Source organism: Phalacrocorax aristotelis, chromosome 13, assembly GCF_949628215.1.
Source record: "Phalacrocorax aristotelis chromosome 13, bGulAri2.1, whole genome shotgun sequence".
In the NCBI taxonomy this organism is placed as follows: Eukaryota; Metazoa; Chordata; class Aves; order Suliformes; family Phalacrocoracidae; genus Phalacrocorax; species Phalacrocorax aristotelis.
This window is the reverse complement of record NC_134288.1, coordinates 7,151,055-7,168,074: the sequence shown is the minus strand read 5'-3', so window position 1 is coordinate 7,168,074 and position 17,020 is coordinate 7,151,055. Positions and strand designations below refer to the sequence as shown.

Here is a 17,020-nt window from a genome sequence, read left to right as displayed (position 1 = left end):
GCCATGGCTGCCAGGCTGGTATAGCTTTTTGAACCCTAGATCTACCAGACATCTCAGCTCAGGGGCTGACATTTGGCAGTCAAGCTCCCAGGCACCGCTCAGGGTGCGGGTAGGGAACCAGCTCTCGGGCCCTGTCCCATTCATCCCCAGATCTCGCTGGGCAATCAGTGCCTCCTGCCTGAACACTTTTCCTCCTTACCCTGCCAAGCCCACAGCATGGCCTTATTAAGTTAGCAGCAGGTGGAGGAAAGAGGTTTATCTAGCTGAGGAGCTGTATGGGCTGGAAGCACCCACCAGCCAGCTCAGAGATAGAGCTGAGTCCAGAGGTGTAGCCCCACAGCCTCCAAACTCGTCCAACCAAACCCCCCAGGCCAGAAAAGCCACAAACATCACTCCAGGCCACCGAGAGCCCTACCCTGCCAGTGCCCTTTGGTCTTGCCTGTCTCTTGCTCCTTGCACTGAACAGTTTCCTAGCCCTCAGTCACTGAGGGGCACGAGCTACACATCAGATAAGGACTTGGGAGCTTGGGATTAACCCTTGGCAAGAAGGTTTTGCTACTCCTCTGAGCAAAGGCAAACACTCTGGTAACGGGAGGACGGGTGGCTCAGGTGCCACCCAGACCTGCTGCTGGGGGCGTGAAATAGGAGTGGCAGTCTGCAGGGGCAGAGACAGGCTTTGTCCTCCGAGTTGAAGCATGCCAGCAGCCTCCCATTCCACCTTTGCCACCAGTGAGCAGCAGGCACAGCGGGGACTGGAGCAGCATGGACAGCCCGATTCAAGCACCTGGCACTGGGGCACAGCCCCACTGCAAGCCAGCCCTTTAATGAACACCAGCCTGCTCCTGCCGGGTCTGGGCTATGGGAGAGACCCCAGACCCACAGCACTGCCCAGGATTTGCTCCAGGCGATCCTCAGCACACAAGAGCAGTTCCACAGCGTGGGCTGTCCCACACACACTCAGCATTTTCCTCTTTTATCCTCTGGGAGCTGGGATCAGGAGCCAGGACTCAGTGCACTTTTGGGGTGCTACCACTGAGCTTTGGGGAAAGTGAAGGGGATGTTCAGGCCAAACAACAACTCATCCTTGCCACTTTAGAAACCCACTGCCAACACAAGCTGCCCAGCACAGGATCTCTGCCTCCTCACCAGACCTGCTGTGGGGGCAGCCACAGCCCCCTCCCTAATGCCCAAATCCTCTCCTGGGCTTACAGGGCGCAACACAAGTGTGAAGCAAACAGCAAGATTAAGTGTATTCAAGGAGGCACGTGGTGTAATCTGCCAGGCGCATCTGCCTGGCTCATGCTGTGGACGCCTGGCAAGAGCAGACCCAACAGTGATTCCCATCTCACACCTCCTGGCCCAGCGAGCCTCTGCCCCCTCCAGGCTAGCATCACCCCCTTCCCACTCTCCAAAGGACTTGGGAGTCGTGAGGGGTGTCACCACAGCAGAACAGCCACCGACCATTGCCAGGTGGTGCAGGTACTGCCAACTGCCCTCACCATCTTTTTAAGAAGTTCCAGTTGCCACCAAGGCTGACAACCAGACAAAAAGCAAAGGGGGCAGCGAGAGGAGGAAGTGAGCAGTGCCATAGCCAGGGTTTGGAAGTACTGAACCTGATATTCTCACCCCCCCGGGCATGACCCACCACAGACACCCACACTGCCCCAGGGCTTGGGCTGGACCACAGCACCCCAGTCTCGCCACAGCATCCCAGCCTTCCCGCTCCTGAGCGGTGATGCCAAAGGGGCAAAACCGAGAGCTGGAGGAGCCTCAGCCCCAGCTCCTCTCCCGGGGGGGACCTTGCCAACCCACACGTCACACAGGGACCAAGGCACTTACGGACAAGAGATAATCCCTCAATCACTTAATTGCTTTAAAGAGAAGCAAAGCATAAAGTATTAAACATTTAAGGTGATATCTGAGTCACTTACCAGCCCGAGGAGGAGGGAGCAGCTGCCTACCAGCGCCGAGCAGCCAGACCCAGGGGCTCAGGGCACTAAAGCCACCCCAGACTGCGGCAGTGGTGGTGATGAAGGAGGGCAGCAGCCATCCTGCTTTCAGAGGGCCTGCTCTCCCCAACACCAGCTATAATCACTGAGTGAGGGATCCCAATCAGCACCTGCTAATTATCCTAACAAAGCAGGTCTGCTCCTTGCAGTTGCTGATGGGATTCTGCTGAAAGGAGGGCTACCCCCACCGTCCTGACCCCCCAGCCCAGCTGAGGGGTGTTAGCAGTCACATTTCCTCCCTGCTGGTCCTGGGGCAGCTCCGCTGGCCCTGGCTTTGGCCAGATCAACGTACACACCAGGGTCACTGTGTCACTCAGCCCCACAGGGGCCAGTGCTCCCTACATGTGGCAAGGACCCGGGTGTCCCAGCATGCAGAGGCTGGCAAGCAGCGATGGACGCCGTAGGGGAGCCCCCAGGTTCCCTCCCAGCTAATGCCATGTGCTGGCGGCTTGTGCCACAGCCCTCTGCTTGGCCTTGACGGCTGCAGCTGGGATCCCACCGGTGATGTAGGCTGCATCCTAGCTCAGCTCGGAGCACAATGGCCTGATTCTGCACCCACCACGGCAGTGCTTCCCTGTCAGAGTGGTCCGGGCACAGGGAGCTCGCCCATCACTGCCAGCAGCTGGCCCTGGCCCTCAGAGCAGGAGGGACATGATGGATGAAGAGCAGGCACTTGGGCTGTGCTGGACCATGAGCCCATGTGGGGACACAGGAGTGGCTCTGGCAGCACAGAAGTGGCAACAGCTCCCATAAACATTGGGCAGAAAAAGCCCCTGAAGCACCAGGAGCCACACATGGGCATTGTACATGCTCCAGTGCTCCAGGAACCACCGACTCCTGTAACGGGGATGCTAAGAAGTGTTCTCAAACATGAACTACACTTTTTTGTTTGTGAGGTCTGTTTGTATTTAATTATCAAATTGCAAAGTATTTACATCAACATTAGAGTTTCAAAGCATCTCCACCCCCCACCACCCACAAAGCTGGACCTTTTCAGGTTCTTTTTCCAAAGTTTTATTGTTATCCAAAAAAAAAAAAAAGCTAAATATTTTACTTTGACACTGAAAAAGGCAGGTGGGGGGGAGAGGGGAGCTGGGGAGAGAGACACAGATCCACATGTTCTCTGCATAGTCGGTTGGAGATCTTACAAAACACTGTTTAAAAAAATGGAAACAGCAGAGGAGCATAACTTGTAGGGCACTATTGACCCCGGGAAGCCAAAGAGCATCCTTGGTTGGGGGTCCCCCTCTAGAGTTTATTGGCTTAAAAACTAAATTGGCAGACGACAATGGTGATAGAGGAGAGGCTCCTGAGCCGCAGGGCCTCCGGGTCGTGCTGGCTGCAGTGGCAAGACAGGAGATGCTGGGTCCCACCAAAATTGCTGCATGGACACACAGACACGTAGACATGCATGTGCAGGGGAGCTCCTCTGGGATTGCTTTACTCTTTGTTGTCAGAGCTTGCCAAAACCCACGGGGAATTAAGCCAGCCCAGGGTGTTCCTTGAGCCGAGGGTGTGTTCCTGCTCTGCCACTTGCCAGAAAGAGCCACTAAATGAAACTGCCGGGTGAAGCCCGTCCCCACCCCGCTGTGCTCGTGCAAGACTCTGTGCGTGCTGCAGACAAGCGAAGGGCAAACCTTAACATGTGCTCTTGCCCTCTCTCCCCCCAGCTTTCAGATCAAATCTGGCTTCCACACATTACAGTTTTAAGAGGTTTCTCCTGGGGATGGGGATTTTGTATAATTTAGGCAGAGCTATGGCACAGGACACCCCTCGGATCGCTGCCGCGGGATGGGGTTTCTGTGGCAGTGCCAATGGGGATGCGGCAGCCGCCTGCCCCAGGGATGCAAACATGGAAAGACCCAGAACATCGAGGTTTGGAGAGTCCCTGTCCAAACACAGAAATGCAGGCACAGCAAATCTGCTCAGAAGGGGGGAGAAAAGGCTCTGAGTCCCAAAATGGTTTAAAAAAACAAACAAAAAAAATCCATTAAACTAGTCACTGTTGTCCAAGCCAGCAGGATCTCTCCATACTGCTGAAGAGCACTCATTAAAACAGACCCACCAACCAGCCAAGTACTTGGTTCATGAATAAGTGGTTGGGGAACTACAGGAACAAGTGGGAGGCAGCGGTGTGCCTGGGCCCTGCTCCGGCAAAGGTTTGGGGAGGGGGTTTTGGCTGCCTCCCCCCCCCCCATGCTTGGCTCTCACCCAGCTTTCATGGGACACTGGCAGCACAGTGGGGGCTGGGGAGAGGCGGTTTAGGCCTGCTGCCTGCAAGGTGGCTGTGCTGGAGGGAAACCCCATCCCACAAGTGATGGGGAGGCAAAGAAAGCCCACTGCCTGAGGACCCAGAGGGCAAAGCTGTTGGCTCCCCTCTCCAGGTCCATCCTGATGGTGCCCTGCCCCACAGCACCCCTGCCCTGCAGCAACCCCTTGAGCCCCCACCCCACCACTCATCCAGGAGACCATCCAAAGAGCCCCCAGGTCTTTCTAAGGGAGGGTGCCCAGGACCCGAGCGCTGAGGGAGTGAAGCCTCGTGAGCCACCACAGTGAAGGGTTTCCAGCTGGGTACAGCTGCAAGAAGGGGGGGGGAAAAACAACACATGCAACTAAGTCAATGTTTGGGAGAGCACAGGGACGCCTCGAGGGCTATGTACAAGCAGGCGCTGGGCAGGAGAGTGCAGGGGCTGGGTGCTGCCCCACTGGCCACGGGGTTCAGCCCCAGGGGATGTGTGCAGGGGCAAAACTGGGCGCAGATAGCCACCTGCCGCTGAAACACAGCTGAGGCTTTTGGGAGCAGGCAGGGGGTAGACGGGGATGCAAATGTCTCCCGTGCAGTACAGTGCTTCCCAGGACTCTCCTCCAGGATGGTGGCCCATGTCTGGGGATGCTCCCACTGCATGGGGACTGCAACCCAGCAGTTGAGATGTGAGGGATGGGGGGGAAGGCAGCTAAAAATGTACCAAGTGGACAAAAACATCTGTGAAAGATGAGTAGTTCCCTCAAAACACTCCCATACCCTGAATAGCCACACGTGCCACACACCCAAGCCCCACAGTGGCACCGGATTTGGTGGCAGGGCGAGCCTGGGGGACCCTGCTGGTGGGAAAGCTGGCGGTGGAGCCAGGGGAGGGAGGCGCGGGGGGCTGTGGGGCACCTCCCAGGGGGCCAGGTGGAAGACCAGGAGTGCTTGGTGGGAGAAAGCACAGCCGAGGCAGCAGGGCTGGCTGCAGGCAGGGCGAGGGCTCTGCCGGCACACCCCCAGTGCTGCTCCTAGGAGAGACGAGACATGTCCCTTGGGGGGACAGACACAACTGGAAGACTCAAACGTGCACCCAGGTGCTCCCATGGGATGGTGTTGGTTACCAGAGCCATGAGCAGCCGCATTTCATGCTCCTGGTGCCTGCTAGCTGACAAGGCCGGAGGGACACCCAGGGAAGGGGGACCACCAGCATTCTGCTGGTACCACCACCCTGGCACATCACCGTGTCCGAACCAGCCAGGGATTGTGCCTTCCCCGCGGTGAAATATCTCTGCCAGCACCCTTGGGAGAAACAGAGCCAAGGGGGGGATGGTGGGGAGGGTGAAGGGGCAGGGAAATTTGTGCTGATTTAAAAAGGGGGTGCAGGAGACCAGGGCCGTGTGTCCGAGGTGGGGTGATGCTGTCCCCCAATTCCTCTGGGCTCACCCCAGAGTTGCTAGGGGGGAAAGGTCTCCCAAAAGCCAAGTCTCTCAGTGGGAGATGCTCTGCTTGCCCTCCCAAGCTGGCTCCGCTGGTGCCTGCAGGCTCCTCCTGCCAGTGGGACAGTACCGCTTCGTTAAACACGGGCCAGAAGTCTTAATGAGCAACAGAGGAGCCCAGCACCTCCCCTGGCTGCATCCAGAAGCAATGCCCCATCCTGCTCCGGGGCTGCTCCACAAAAAAACGGCCCCTCGGCAGGGAGCCCAGTCCTCAGTGCCCCATGGCGAGGACAGCAGCATCCCTGGTGCCAGGAGGAGCGCCGGGTCTATAGGTTCTCGCCAGGCTGGTACTGGGGCTCTGTCGAGGTGAAGTAGTCCTCCAGGAAGGCCTGCAGGTACTCGAAGGTGGGTCGCTCCTCCGGGTCCTTCCGCCAGCACTGGCACATGAGGTCGTGCAGGGACTCGGGGCACTCGGGCGGGCAGGGCATGCGGTACCCCCGCTCCACCTGGTCCAGCACCTCCCGGTTCACCATCCCTGCATGTGGCCAGAGACACGGCGCCGAGTGAGAGATGGGCCAGATCCTGCACAGCGCCTTTCCCAGAGGGGACACTGAAGGCATCATGCTGGAACGAGCCTTACAGGAAACCCCAGTGACTTGACCCAGGGAAAGAGGGTCCCCTAGCCCAACAGCGCTCATCCCCGCCAGCCTGTCACCCTGTCAGCCTGTCACTCCAGAGACCGGAGCAGGACAGGGCAGCTGTGACCCTGCAGCCCACAGAGCTCTGCTCACCCTACCCTGGCCTGGGCAGGGGCAGCTCACCCCCAAGCCTGCCCTCCCTGCCCAAATCGCAGGAGAAACTTTGCATCAGTTTGCTCCTCTGCAAAGATGGCTCTGGGGGCCACGGAGCACCAGGGGCGAGCGCTGGGTGAGGGTGGCTGGTGTCAGGGTATCACGATGGGAACAGGTTTTCTGCTGGCGGGTGCCAGCCCTCACCTGGGTATGGCACTCTGCCCTTGGTGGTCAGCTCGGTCAAGAGGATGCCGAAGGACCATACGTCTGACTTGATGGTAAACCTGCCGTACAGAGCAGCTTCGGGGGCTGTCCACTTGATGGGGAACTTCGCGCCTGGACGGAGAGGCAGGGTGAGGGGCTGTTCCCAGCCCCACAGTGCCCAAGGGCACATGGGTGGCGAGTGCTTCCAGGACCCCGGTGCAGCCAGGGCCATGTGCTGGCTCGAGATGCAATGTGCACCCCTGGGGACCAGGGACCACGGAGTGGCCATTGCTCCGGTTCCACCTGCCTGGGCACGGTGCCGGCAGCCCCGGGCACGCACCTTGCCGAGCGGTGTACTCGTTGTCCTCGATGAGACGTGCCAAGCCAAAGTCAGCCACTTTGCACACCAGGTTCTCCCCCACGAGGATGTTGGCTGCCCGGAGGTCCCGGTGGACATAGTTCATCCTCTCCACGTAGGCCATGCCAGACGCGATCTGTGGGGACCAGGACATGGGGCAACAAGGCTGGTTGGGGTGACACGAGGGTCCCCAGGGAAATCCTGGCACCACGAAGGGGAACAGCTCTGTAGCAGGACTGAACCCAGGGTGCGGAAGCAACCCATTGCTCAAGAAAATGCACACAGATGCAGGTTTGCTGACCAGGAAGAGCCAGCAGCAATGGGAACGGGAAAAATTATGGTCCCTGACTGCAACTCAGCTCCAGGCTGAGCACCCAGCAGGGACGGCGGCACCTAACCTGAGCCAAGCGAGGCTGCGCAGCACCCCACCACCTGACAGGCAACAGCCACGACAGTCCGGCGAGGTGCTTGGGCAGCCAGCACCCTCGGAAGGGGATGTTGGAGGCCTGGGGATGCACAAACCCACCTGAGCTGCCATATCCACAAGCTGGGGCAGCCGCAGGTACTTGCCCATTTCGCCCTTCAGGAAGTCCAGGAGGCTCCCTGCGAGGAAGACCACAGTCACAATGATCTGAAGGAGCAGAGCCCCTCGGCCATCCCCCCGGCACCCCTCCTGCACTCACCCTTGCTCATGTACTCGGTGACGATGTAAATGGGCTCCTCCGAAACCACAGCGTAAAGCTGAACCAGCTTCTCATGCCGGAGCTTCTTCATGACCTGGGCTTCCTGCAGGAAGGCTTCTGGGGACATGGTGCCAGGCTTCAGTGTCTTGATCGCCACCCGGGTGGTGCCATTCCAGGTCCCTGCAATACAGGACACACTGCTCAGGAGAGACTTACAGGGCAGGGGGCCGTGTCCCTTGCCTGCTCCCGCACCCCACTGCAGGCTCCGGGCACCTGCAGATGGATGGGGAATGGGTGCAGGTGGTGACATGAGGGGGACAGCGGGGTGGGAGCAGTCCTTACCCATCCACACCTCTCCAAAGCAGCCTTGCCCCAGCTTGACCTCCAGCCGCAGTGATTCCCGGGGGATTTCCCAGGCATCCTTGGCGAGGCCTTGGGTCTGGGGCTTGGAAGTGGGGCAGACGTTGGTGAGACGGTGGCACAAGCCATCAGCATGTTCTAGCACAGGAGGGGACAGCACCAGGGTGACATTTGGGCATTTAGGCACATGATGTCTTTACCCCACATCTTCCCTGCAAAACACCTCAGGACCCGTACCCAAACTGTCGCCCTCTTCCCTAAAACCCAAGCAGCTTTTCACCAGGGTCCCCCACATCTGATTTGGGGCCCCCACCCCCGCACTTGCTTCCCAGCAGCACCCATCCTGCAGCAAGAGCAGGCACAGCACCCAAGGTGTCACCCAGACCCCAAGGGGACCCCAAATGGCTACCCACTGGAGTAATAGGCCACCAGCTGTTGCAGACTGTTGAACTGGGTGCGGGAGGTGATGTAGAAGCCACCACTGTCCAGCTTGCGGATCTTGTAGTGCTTCACATTGAGGCCCTTGGCGTTGTCGAAGTCAGAGACAGAGAGGCAGTAGGCACCTGTGGGCAGGACCGAGGAGCTGGGGGGGAGGTGTGCCACACACAGGTGCTCCCCATGGGATCCTGCCAGGGGATGGGCAGGACTGGGCTTGCAGGCTGCTGTTTTCACCCGAAACCAGAGGATGGGGAGCAGCTCTCAGCTGCACAAGCTGGCACCTTGTGCCAAGGGGGGATGGCACGTACCCCTGGCTACAGCCACATCATGTAATCACAGCCTCCAGCTGCCCCTGCTTGCATGGCAGCTCCGCCAAGCCTTGCCACCAGCCGGGCCGGCACAGAGGTGGGGTCTCCAGGAGATGCCCCTACTGCAAAAGGAGGTGGCTGTCGGGTCAGTCATCTGGGTGCGGGTGATCCCCGCTGCTCCTCCAGCCCCAGCAGCCAAGAGCCAGCTCAGCATCCCCACAGGATGTGCTAGCAAGGGGCATCACCCCCTCCCGCCCTGCTAGGTCCTCCTCTCCAGCAACACGTGGCGCACAGCAGCGCTGCTGCTTCCTCACAAGGAGCGCTGCTCCTGGCCAGGACACAGGGGCCACCGCGGCTCTGAGGAGCCAGCACCACAGGGAGGGACCGTGCCCCCCAAGCTGGCACTGAGGAAGAGACCGTACTGAGTTTGAGGGGGGCAAATGGGTGGGAGCGTGAACAGCCCCCAGGGCACAGGGATGAGCGTGGCTCTGATGACAAAGAGGGGACACCAAAGCAGGGGAGAGGGTCGGACGGGAGGCAGGCCGCAGGGAGCTGCTGACCCATAGGCCCAACATCTCGGCATCTCAGAGGGGAGCCAAGGGGCTGGTGGGCCTGATTCCCTCCTCCACAAACCCCACCACGGGCATTTCTTCGGGAGCTTGTCTCTGCTCTGCCCACATGAGAGCAACACGGAGCTGCTGGGGCCACAAATAACAGAAAGGAAGATTTATGCTGCTGCTTGAATGAGATGTTTCCACCAGAATAAAATAAATAGGCATCAAACCAGAAAGGAAAATCAAGGAGCTTTTCCCAAAGGTGCATTTGGAGCCAAACTAAACCACATTTCCTGGTAAGAAACAGCATCTTCAAGCAGCTGAATCGTGAAGATCAAAACTTGCACTTTCGGGAGGCACAAAACAAGTATAAGGAGACATTAGGCTTGAAAGAAGGATGTAAAGGTTCATCACTACTTCTGCCTGCTTGCTCTAGAAGCACACATTCAAGATTTTGCTGCTATATAGGGACCATAAAAAACCAAAAATCACCTACTTGAGAGTGTTGAAAAAAAACCCACCCAAACGAGGAGAAGGGAGCATCCTGCCTGGTGGTCCTGCTGGAGCTGGTGGAGGACCCAGCCCCCACCCTGCCATTAGCCATCTCTTTGAAGGGCAATGACTGGGCAGGCAGCACCAGAGAGAAGTGCAGCCAGCTGCATCCCTCCATGGCAGGAGGGAGGCTCGTTGGTGTAGAGATATCACCAGTGTTTTAATGGGTGCATCAGATCCGACTCCCTGGGGACCAGCAGTGGCAGAGGAGACCCTAGGAGGTTGCCCGTACTGAGGGGCATCACTCAGTGACCCCGAACATTGGCTCCTGTCTACAAGGTACGACTCTCTTCTCCTTCTCCCTCCCTACACACCTAAGCTGGAGGAACCAGGGTGACCGAGGGGACCAGGGTCCCCGTGTGGATGCCCTCCACCCCCCCCAAGAGGAGCTCCCCTAGGCTTCCCCCCTCCCCCAGCCCCACTCACCTTTTGTGGTCTCGCTCTCTCTGACCAGGAAGGTCCCGCGGGGGTTTTCAGGGTTGAGCAGCAGCCGCTCAGACTCCCGGCGAGTGATCTTCCCAAAATACCACCTGCAAGAGCAAGGCAGTGGCTTAGCATCCGGCACTCGCCCGCCCACTTCTTTGCCTGTCCAAGCAGTCCCGGCCCCCACCGCTGTGGTTTTGGAGACCATGGGCCGTGTCTCCAGGCTTGGGCACCCTGGGCTGTGCTATGCCCCCATACAGCCCAGTCTGGCCATCACCCGAGGAGCAACCCTGCATCACGGGCCACGAAACGCCTTCACTGCAAAAGCCTCCTCAAATGAGGGGCTCCAGAGACCCCTGAAGCCCCCTCAGCCCTTGCTGGGGGGGACGCTGGCTGGGGATGGGCTGCAGGGATGTAGCTGGCACCTCCTGCTCTGGGACTTACAGCTGGTTTTGCCCCTGCCTGCTCTACTGGTGTCACAGTCACCTCTGTGCTCAGCCTGACCTGCACAGGCAGAGCCCACAGCATCCTCACGCACGGATGCATGTCTATGCGGAACAGTAAGTACCAGACCAAAAGCATCAGGTCCACCACAGCCCTTGCTACGCCACCACTCATCCCTCCAGTGCATAAGCACGCCGCACCTCCGCACTTTATCGGCCTTAAAGAAAGGCTGGAAAACATTTAAGGGTTTGCAGATTCAAAGGGGAAAAAATAACAAAAAGAAGAAACCCGGAGGCCTTGCAGGCTTTGCCCAGGAGAGGGGCAGGGGGAGGGAGGAGCGCTCAGGTTCTGTTTGCTATCGCTTGTCTTTAAACTGTCTAAAAGATGGCAATTACTCTTCAGCCTGGATGGAGTCTGAGGGCGCGACATAGTTACTGGGGATGTAGCCCGTCTGTCCTGTAGTGAGGGAATGAGCCAGCCACCAGTCACCTTCCCTGCAAGAGAACCAAAACACACTCAGTGTGAAGCCAGAAGCCCCCCCAGCCAGCCCCTCTCCCGCCTGGCTGGTGGGGGGTGAGCCAGCACAGAGCCCTGCCGGGAAGGGATGCAGCCCCACAGCCCCCAGCCCCGGAGCCGGACCCCAGCCAGGAGGGCTCCTGCTCCCTGCCCGTGGCTCCGTTTGGGCAAGCTCTTGGTATTGGGGCCACCCATCCGCATATGGGATGCTTTAAACTTAAACGGGGCAGGGCAGCCAGTGAGACAAAATACCTTCAGAGCCACCTGAATGCAAACAGGGTCTGGCTGGAGGATGAGGGGCATTGGGGATCCAAGGCAGCAGGGCAGCAGGGAATGACAGGCAAGGCGGAAGGAGGGGAAATGGAGAAAAGCAACAGAATTATGTCAGTGGTTAAAAAAAGCCCCGGGAAAACCCAAGAGAGTTTGTTAAACACAGGCTGCAGAAAAGCAACAGGACAGGGCTGAGGTTTGGGCAGGGCAGGGTGAGACCTGCCCCGCAGTGATGCCCAGCCTGGACGCAGCAGGCTCCATCCCGCTCAGGTGCCCTGCTTGCAGCCCCAGGATGGGCAGGCTGCACGGATGCAGCCCCTGATCGCGAGCTTCCCCACCAGCTGCGCCTGCAATGACCATGAGTGAGGCTTGCACGGAGCCACACAAACCACTGTGCTGGCCCCACGGCCCTGGGCATGGCTCTGCCCTGCAGGAGCCCCTGTGCCACCCCTAAAAACCCAGGGCTGACCCACCACCCCTCCTGCCCCTGGCACAGCAGCCCCAAGCCCAACCCCAGAAGCTGGCAGGGTACAGGAGCCTTCTTGCTGCTGTCCCCTCCTCCCCATGGGCTCCTACAGGGGACAGGGCAGGAAAGGACAATAGAGAAGAACAAGAGGACAGCGGGAGGTGGCTTCCTCTTCCCCACAGACAGCAGGGTTTCCTCCCACCATCTGCACCTCTCATCCATCGAAGACAGAGTCGCCTAATTTATCCTGGCCATAAGGGAGACGAACTACAGGAAAACTGCAGATCCGTGGGAACAGCACCGCAAGGATGCAAGAACGTGGCAGGATGACCTCCACAAACGCTTTACAGAAAAACCTTAATAACCTCAATCACCACTAAGAGACCCATCAGACCATGTCCAGACCCATCCCTGTAAACCTCTGTCCTCGCTGCAGACACACCAGCACCTTGAGAGTTTTGCTTGTCCCAGCTAAACCAGCGATCCTTTGAAGCAGGAGAAACCAGACATGGCCCCCAGCTCCCTGTGCTTGTGCCAGGGGAGCTGGGGAAAGCGGGGACCCTCAGGGTATCTCCTCCCAACCACACAGCCAGGCTATGCTGCCCACCCAGAGCCCCTCTCCAGCCTTGCAGCAACCCCGGCCAGTGCTTTAACTTCTCCAGGTCCCGGCACATGTCATGACAGGTAGCTTGGGCTCCCCAGCTGGAGCTGCTGCCCCAGTCACCTTTACTGGGGCGGCTCCAAAGGGGGCAGAAGGCTGGTTGGACACCTGTCCCATGGGACCACAGAAAACATCTGCTTAAGAAATGCCCAGCTTTTGACTTGTGGCTTTATTCCAGCTTGGGCTGCAAGGCCGCAAGCTGGGAGTTCAGCAAAAACAAACTATTCCAAAAATGTCTCAGTGGGGAAAATAATAATAATCATCATCATCATCATCAAAACAAAGCATTTCAACAGTCCCCTGTACAACCTTACCCAAAATACCCCACCACATCCCTGCTGGCAGCCAGCTGGCTGGGAGGAGACCTCCTCCCGCTGGAAACGGTACCACGAGGGCCTTTCTGCCCTGGGGTGGATGGATTTGGCCTGTCTGGGAGGCCAAGGGTCACCACAGACAGCCTGGGCTTTGCTGGGTCGCAGGAGCAGGGAGGTGAGCAACGTGGAGGTTTCTCTCACCCGGCACAACCCCAGACCCATTAAACCAGCCAAAACCCACAGCCACCCTGCAAAGCCGCTGCTGGCTCCTGTGGCCGTGGGCTCCCGCTGTGCCCAGGACCTGCCAGCCCTTCCCAGGCTGACCCCAAGCACCCTCCCCACACCCTGGGGCTCTGCCTGTGCCCTCCAGGGAGCCCAGAGGAAAAGGACCTCACATGCCTGCCTTTTGCTGTGCCCAAAGCGCAGCAGCCTGACCTGCTCCCAGACGGCCCGAGCATCTCTGGGCACTCAGCGAGAAGAGAGATTTACCCCTTCTGAGCACTGCACAAACCGCACAGCTTTCTCCACTGCCTCCCTCCTTGCGGGCATCCCACCCGCGCAGCCGCAGCAGAAACCGGGAAGGTCAGCAGCTAGATCCTGCACCCTCCACTGATGGGCTGCTTTGCCAAAAAAAGCCCTTTTGCTCCCCAAGATGCTGCAGAGCCCATCACACACGGACCCTTCCCTCTGACCGAGCATTTGACAAATAGCAGCAGAGGAAAAAAGGTATGGAAACCCCAGAAGTGATATAAAGCATAAAGAAAAAACCCTCACGTATGGGCCCAATCTGGATGCCCAATGGGCAGAACTCACTTCGTAACAGCCCAAGCCGGAACTCAAGCCTGGGGCTAGTATGCTGCTGAGGCTGTGAAAGCAAGAAGCACCAAACCCCCCAAATTCAGGCTTTTCCTGCAGCATTGAAACCCTGCACATCCTGCACTTCATGGATTAAATGAATCACCATTAATAAACAGCACTGGAACAAGGAGAACAAGGATGAGATTGAAAATGCGTTTGTGCGACACTGCCTGACCGCTGCAGGAGAAATATCAGCCCTGGGATATTCCCTTGTCTTTCCACCCGCTGACTTTGCAAAGCTGCCCAGGCTGGAAGGCAGCAGCGGAGGGGACAGCGGGAGCTGCGGAGCGCTGGGGCCTCACGCCAGCGCTAGGGACAGTGACTCTGCCAGCCAGCCCTCCGGCGGCCTGAGGGGTGCTGCAGACCACGTGTGCTGTGTGTCAGGACAGACCACACGTGGGTTTAACACAGGATCACGCTTAGGAGCATCTTCCAGCTTGTCACGCTGCCCTGCTCCATGTGGCAAGCTATGGGTGAGCTGCTACAACCAGGATGGAGAGCAAACAAGCAGGAGCCAGACCCCTAAGGAAGTGCTTGAGTCCCCTGATCCACTTACAAAAAATAAAAATAAAATTGAAAAATGCAAAAATAAATGCAAAAAAGGCCAGGAGGGAGCAGAGAGCCAACTGAAAAGGGACTGCAGAGTGGTGCCAGGTGCAGACAAGGAAAGCAGGCCAGGTTCAGAGCTCCTGGGTGCAGACACAGCTCTGGATGGAGCAGTTCCTTGGCATGGAAGGGGCTCCCCACTCTGCCCTTGTTGCTCAGGGAGGACAAACCCAACCAACTCCAAAACCAGCGGGCAACCCTCTCCTCCCAGCCCTGCTCCACCCAACCTCGCCCTAACAGTGGCAGCAGACCGGTTTTTATCATTTAAGATCATTAACAATAATAAAAATAATAACAATCAATCTGTAATACACACCTGACGTCCACTTTTCTCCTAAACGACAGCATGGCACAGAGGAAAGAAAAAAGAGTCAAGAGGGAGGCTGAGATCAGAGACACCGTGCAAGCACAAGGGAAAGCACCCGGGAAGCTGAGGAGATGTGTCCAGGCAAACGACAGGGAGCTGAGGGCTGATGGGGACAGGGGACCAGCAGGGACACAGCCCCACGCTGGAGGGCACGGACTGGCCAGCAAGCAGAGGAGGTGGCTTGGTGACAAGGCTGCAAGGCAGCGGTGACCCGCAACAGAGGTGGGAGGATGGGGGAGCAGGCAAATGATCGCCTCCAGCGCTGGTGTCCTCAGACAAGTCACTGCATCCACGTGCGTCTTGGCAGAGTGGCTCCGAGGGCGGCACCGCTGGCGATCAGGCAGTGATCACCCAGAGCATCCCTCCTTGAGCACGCATCCCCGGGGAGAGCTGGGCCTGGGGGCTCCGCAGGAGGGATGAAGGTGGCAGCTCACCCCCATGGGCTTGGCTGCATGGACATAGACACTCACGTGTTGTTAACGATTTGCAGGCGCTCTCCTTTCTTGAAGGACAAGTCCGTTTCGGTACGGGACTCGTAGTCGTAGAGGGCCACAAAGGTGGTGACTCCACCTGCGACAGAGACCACTCAGGTTGGGCACGGCCACCGGTGTTGCCGTGGCACGGCGCTGGGCGACCCTCACCAAGGACCCCCCTCTCCCACCATCCTCCCACCGGCCGATAAGACACAGATTTCGCCCCCTCCAGCTGAAAGACAGAGTCCCTCAAAAGCAGGAGACCCCGTCATCACAAGAGGAAGCTGGAACCAAACCCACGAAGATCTGACCAATAAACCCCCCAGCCCTGCAGGACCCCCTGCCCCGCCGCGCCCCAGCCCACACCAACCAGCCAGCGCCCCGGCACGCTGCGGCGAGGTGACTGTGTCGGAGGTGTTGAAGCCTCCGAAGAGCTTGGACTCGGCGGCCATGGTCCCAAAGGAACGGCTGGGGGTGCGATGGGCATCGGGAGCAGCTGCCTTGCTGGGCGTCTGCGAGGCTGGGTAGCCCCCATGGTGGGTGTTGTCAGTGGGCTCCAGACTGCGCCGGCGCTGGCTGGGGTCTTTGGGTTTGCTCTTGCTGCTCCCCATGGTCCCGGGCTGGAGGAGACAGACACACATGCAGAGGACTTATTATTATTATTGTTATTATTATTAAGCTGCTTCCCAGGGCTTGCGTGACAGACGCCTGCCCACTAGGAAATGAAACAACCTCCAAAGTCTTCTCAAGCATCAGCTGATGGAAAGTCTGGCCATCCTGCCCTTGCCCTGGGATAGCATTGCCCCTCATTAATGCCGAGCCACCTCCTGCCTCGCCGCAGCAGCCAGCAAAACTCTGGGAGTGGAGCTTTGGGAGGGGAGGGAAGGACGCTTAGCCGTGGGATTGTGGAGCAAGGATGCTGAGCACAAAGCCTGGACCGGTGCTCTGGAGGGCAACTGCAGATGCCCTAGGGCCAGCCACATCTCCTCCTACACAAAGGTTTCTACCAGGGCATGGACAGGAGAAGGCAACACCCAGACAAATATTCATGAGTTTGGATTACTCCGATGGCACAAATTTGGAGAACCCATAGCTGCATCACTCTTCTTGCTCAGGATGGGGATTTCAATGCTGAGTATGTTCCTGTGAAGTCCAAAACGTGCAGCAAATGGGTGAAAAGTTTAAATCAGGAGCCGTTCCAGGCAGTTAGCAGCTAAAGACCAAGGGATCTCGGCTTTATATATAGTCATGCCTTCCTTTCTACTCAAGATCATGCTCTATAAATACCTTCAAGGTAATGATATAAATGAAGGAAGGGAATTATTTGGAGTCTCCAAAGATGGCAGGATATCCAGCAGTGTCCTGAAGCTATGGAGGGAAATATTTAGGCTATATCACACATGGCAGGAGGAAAAAGGGAGATGGAGACAACCGAGAAGGAGAATATCTCTAATAAAAAACAAACAGGGAAGAGGCCGAGGAGGCAGCCCCATCCTGTGGGGTGCAGACTGGATGGGTACCTGGATGCAGCTGCCACCCAGGCTTTGCCAAGGGCTCAGCCTCACCCAACAGACCGTTCTTCTAACCCAGCTTTCGACAGAAACTCAGGCCGAGCCCCCACGAGCAGGGCCAGAGCCGCAGGGCAGCTCCAGCAGCCTGCACAGCCCCAGTGTCAATGTCC

At 58.1% G+C, this 17,020-nt stretch overlaps 1 protein-coding gene across 4 annotated transcripts in view; it reads right to left on the bottom strand.

The window, feature by feature from the left end:
- Positions 1-3,010: 3,010 nt before the first annotated feature.
- Positions 3,011-17,020, bottom strand: part of SRC (SRC proto-oncogene, non-receptor tyrosine kinase) — a 31,091-nt gene continuing 17,081 nt past the window's right edge. For 3 of the 4 annotated variants that reach the window (XM_075108351.1, XM_075108352.1, XM_075108353.1), the window contains 11 exons: positions 15,710-15,959; positions 15,337-15,436; positions 11,204-11,302; positions 10,368-10,471; positions 8,503-8,652; positions 8,072-8,227; positions 7,730-7,909; positions 7,573-7,649; positions 7,029-7,182; positions 6,689-6,820; positions 3,011-6,228 (listed from right to left, as the gene is read on the bottom strand). In XM_075108351.1, the coding sequence (XP_074964452.1) occupies positions 6,020-6,228; positions 6,689-6,820; positions 7,029-7,182; positions 7,573-7,649; positions 7,730-7,909; positions 8,072-8,227; positions 8,503-8,652; positions 10,368-10,471; positions 11,204-11,302; positions 15,337-15,436; positions 15,710-15,950 (1,602 nt within the window). In that variant the 5' untranslated portion in view covers positions 15,951-15,959 and the 3' untranslated portion in view covers positions 3,011-6,019. Of the gene's footprint in view, positions 6,229-6,688; positions 6,821-7,028; positions 7,183-7,572; positions 7,650-7,729; positions 7,910-8,071; positions 8,228-8,502; positions 8,653-10,367; positions 10,472-11,203; positions 11,303-15,336; positions 15,437-15,709; positions 15,977-17,020 lie in introns of those variants that run through there. The other variant, XM_075108350.1, reaches the window with a different exon arrangement.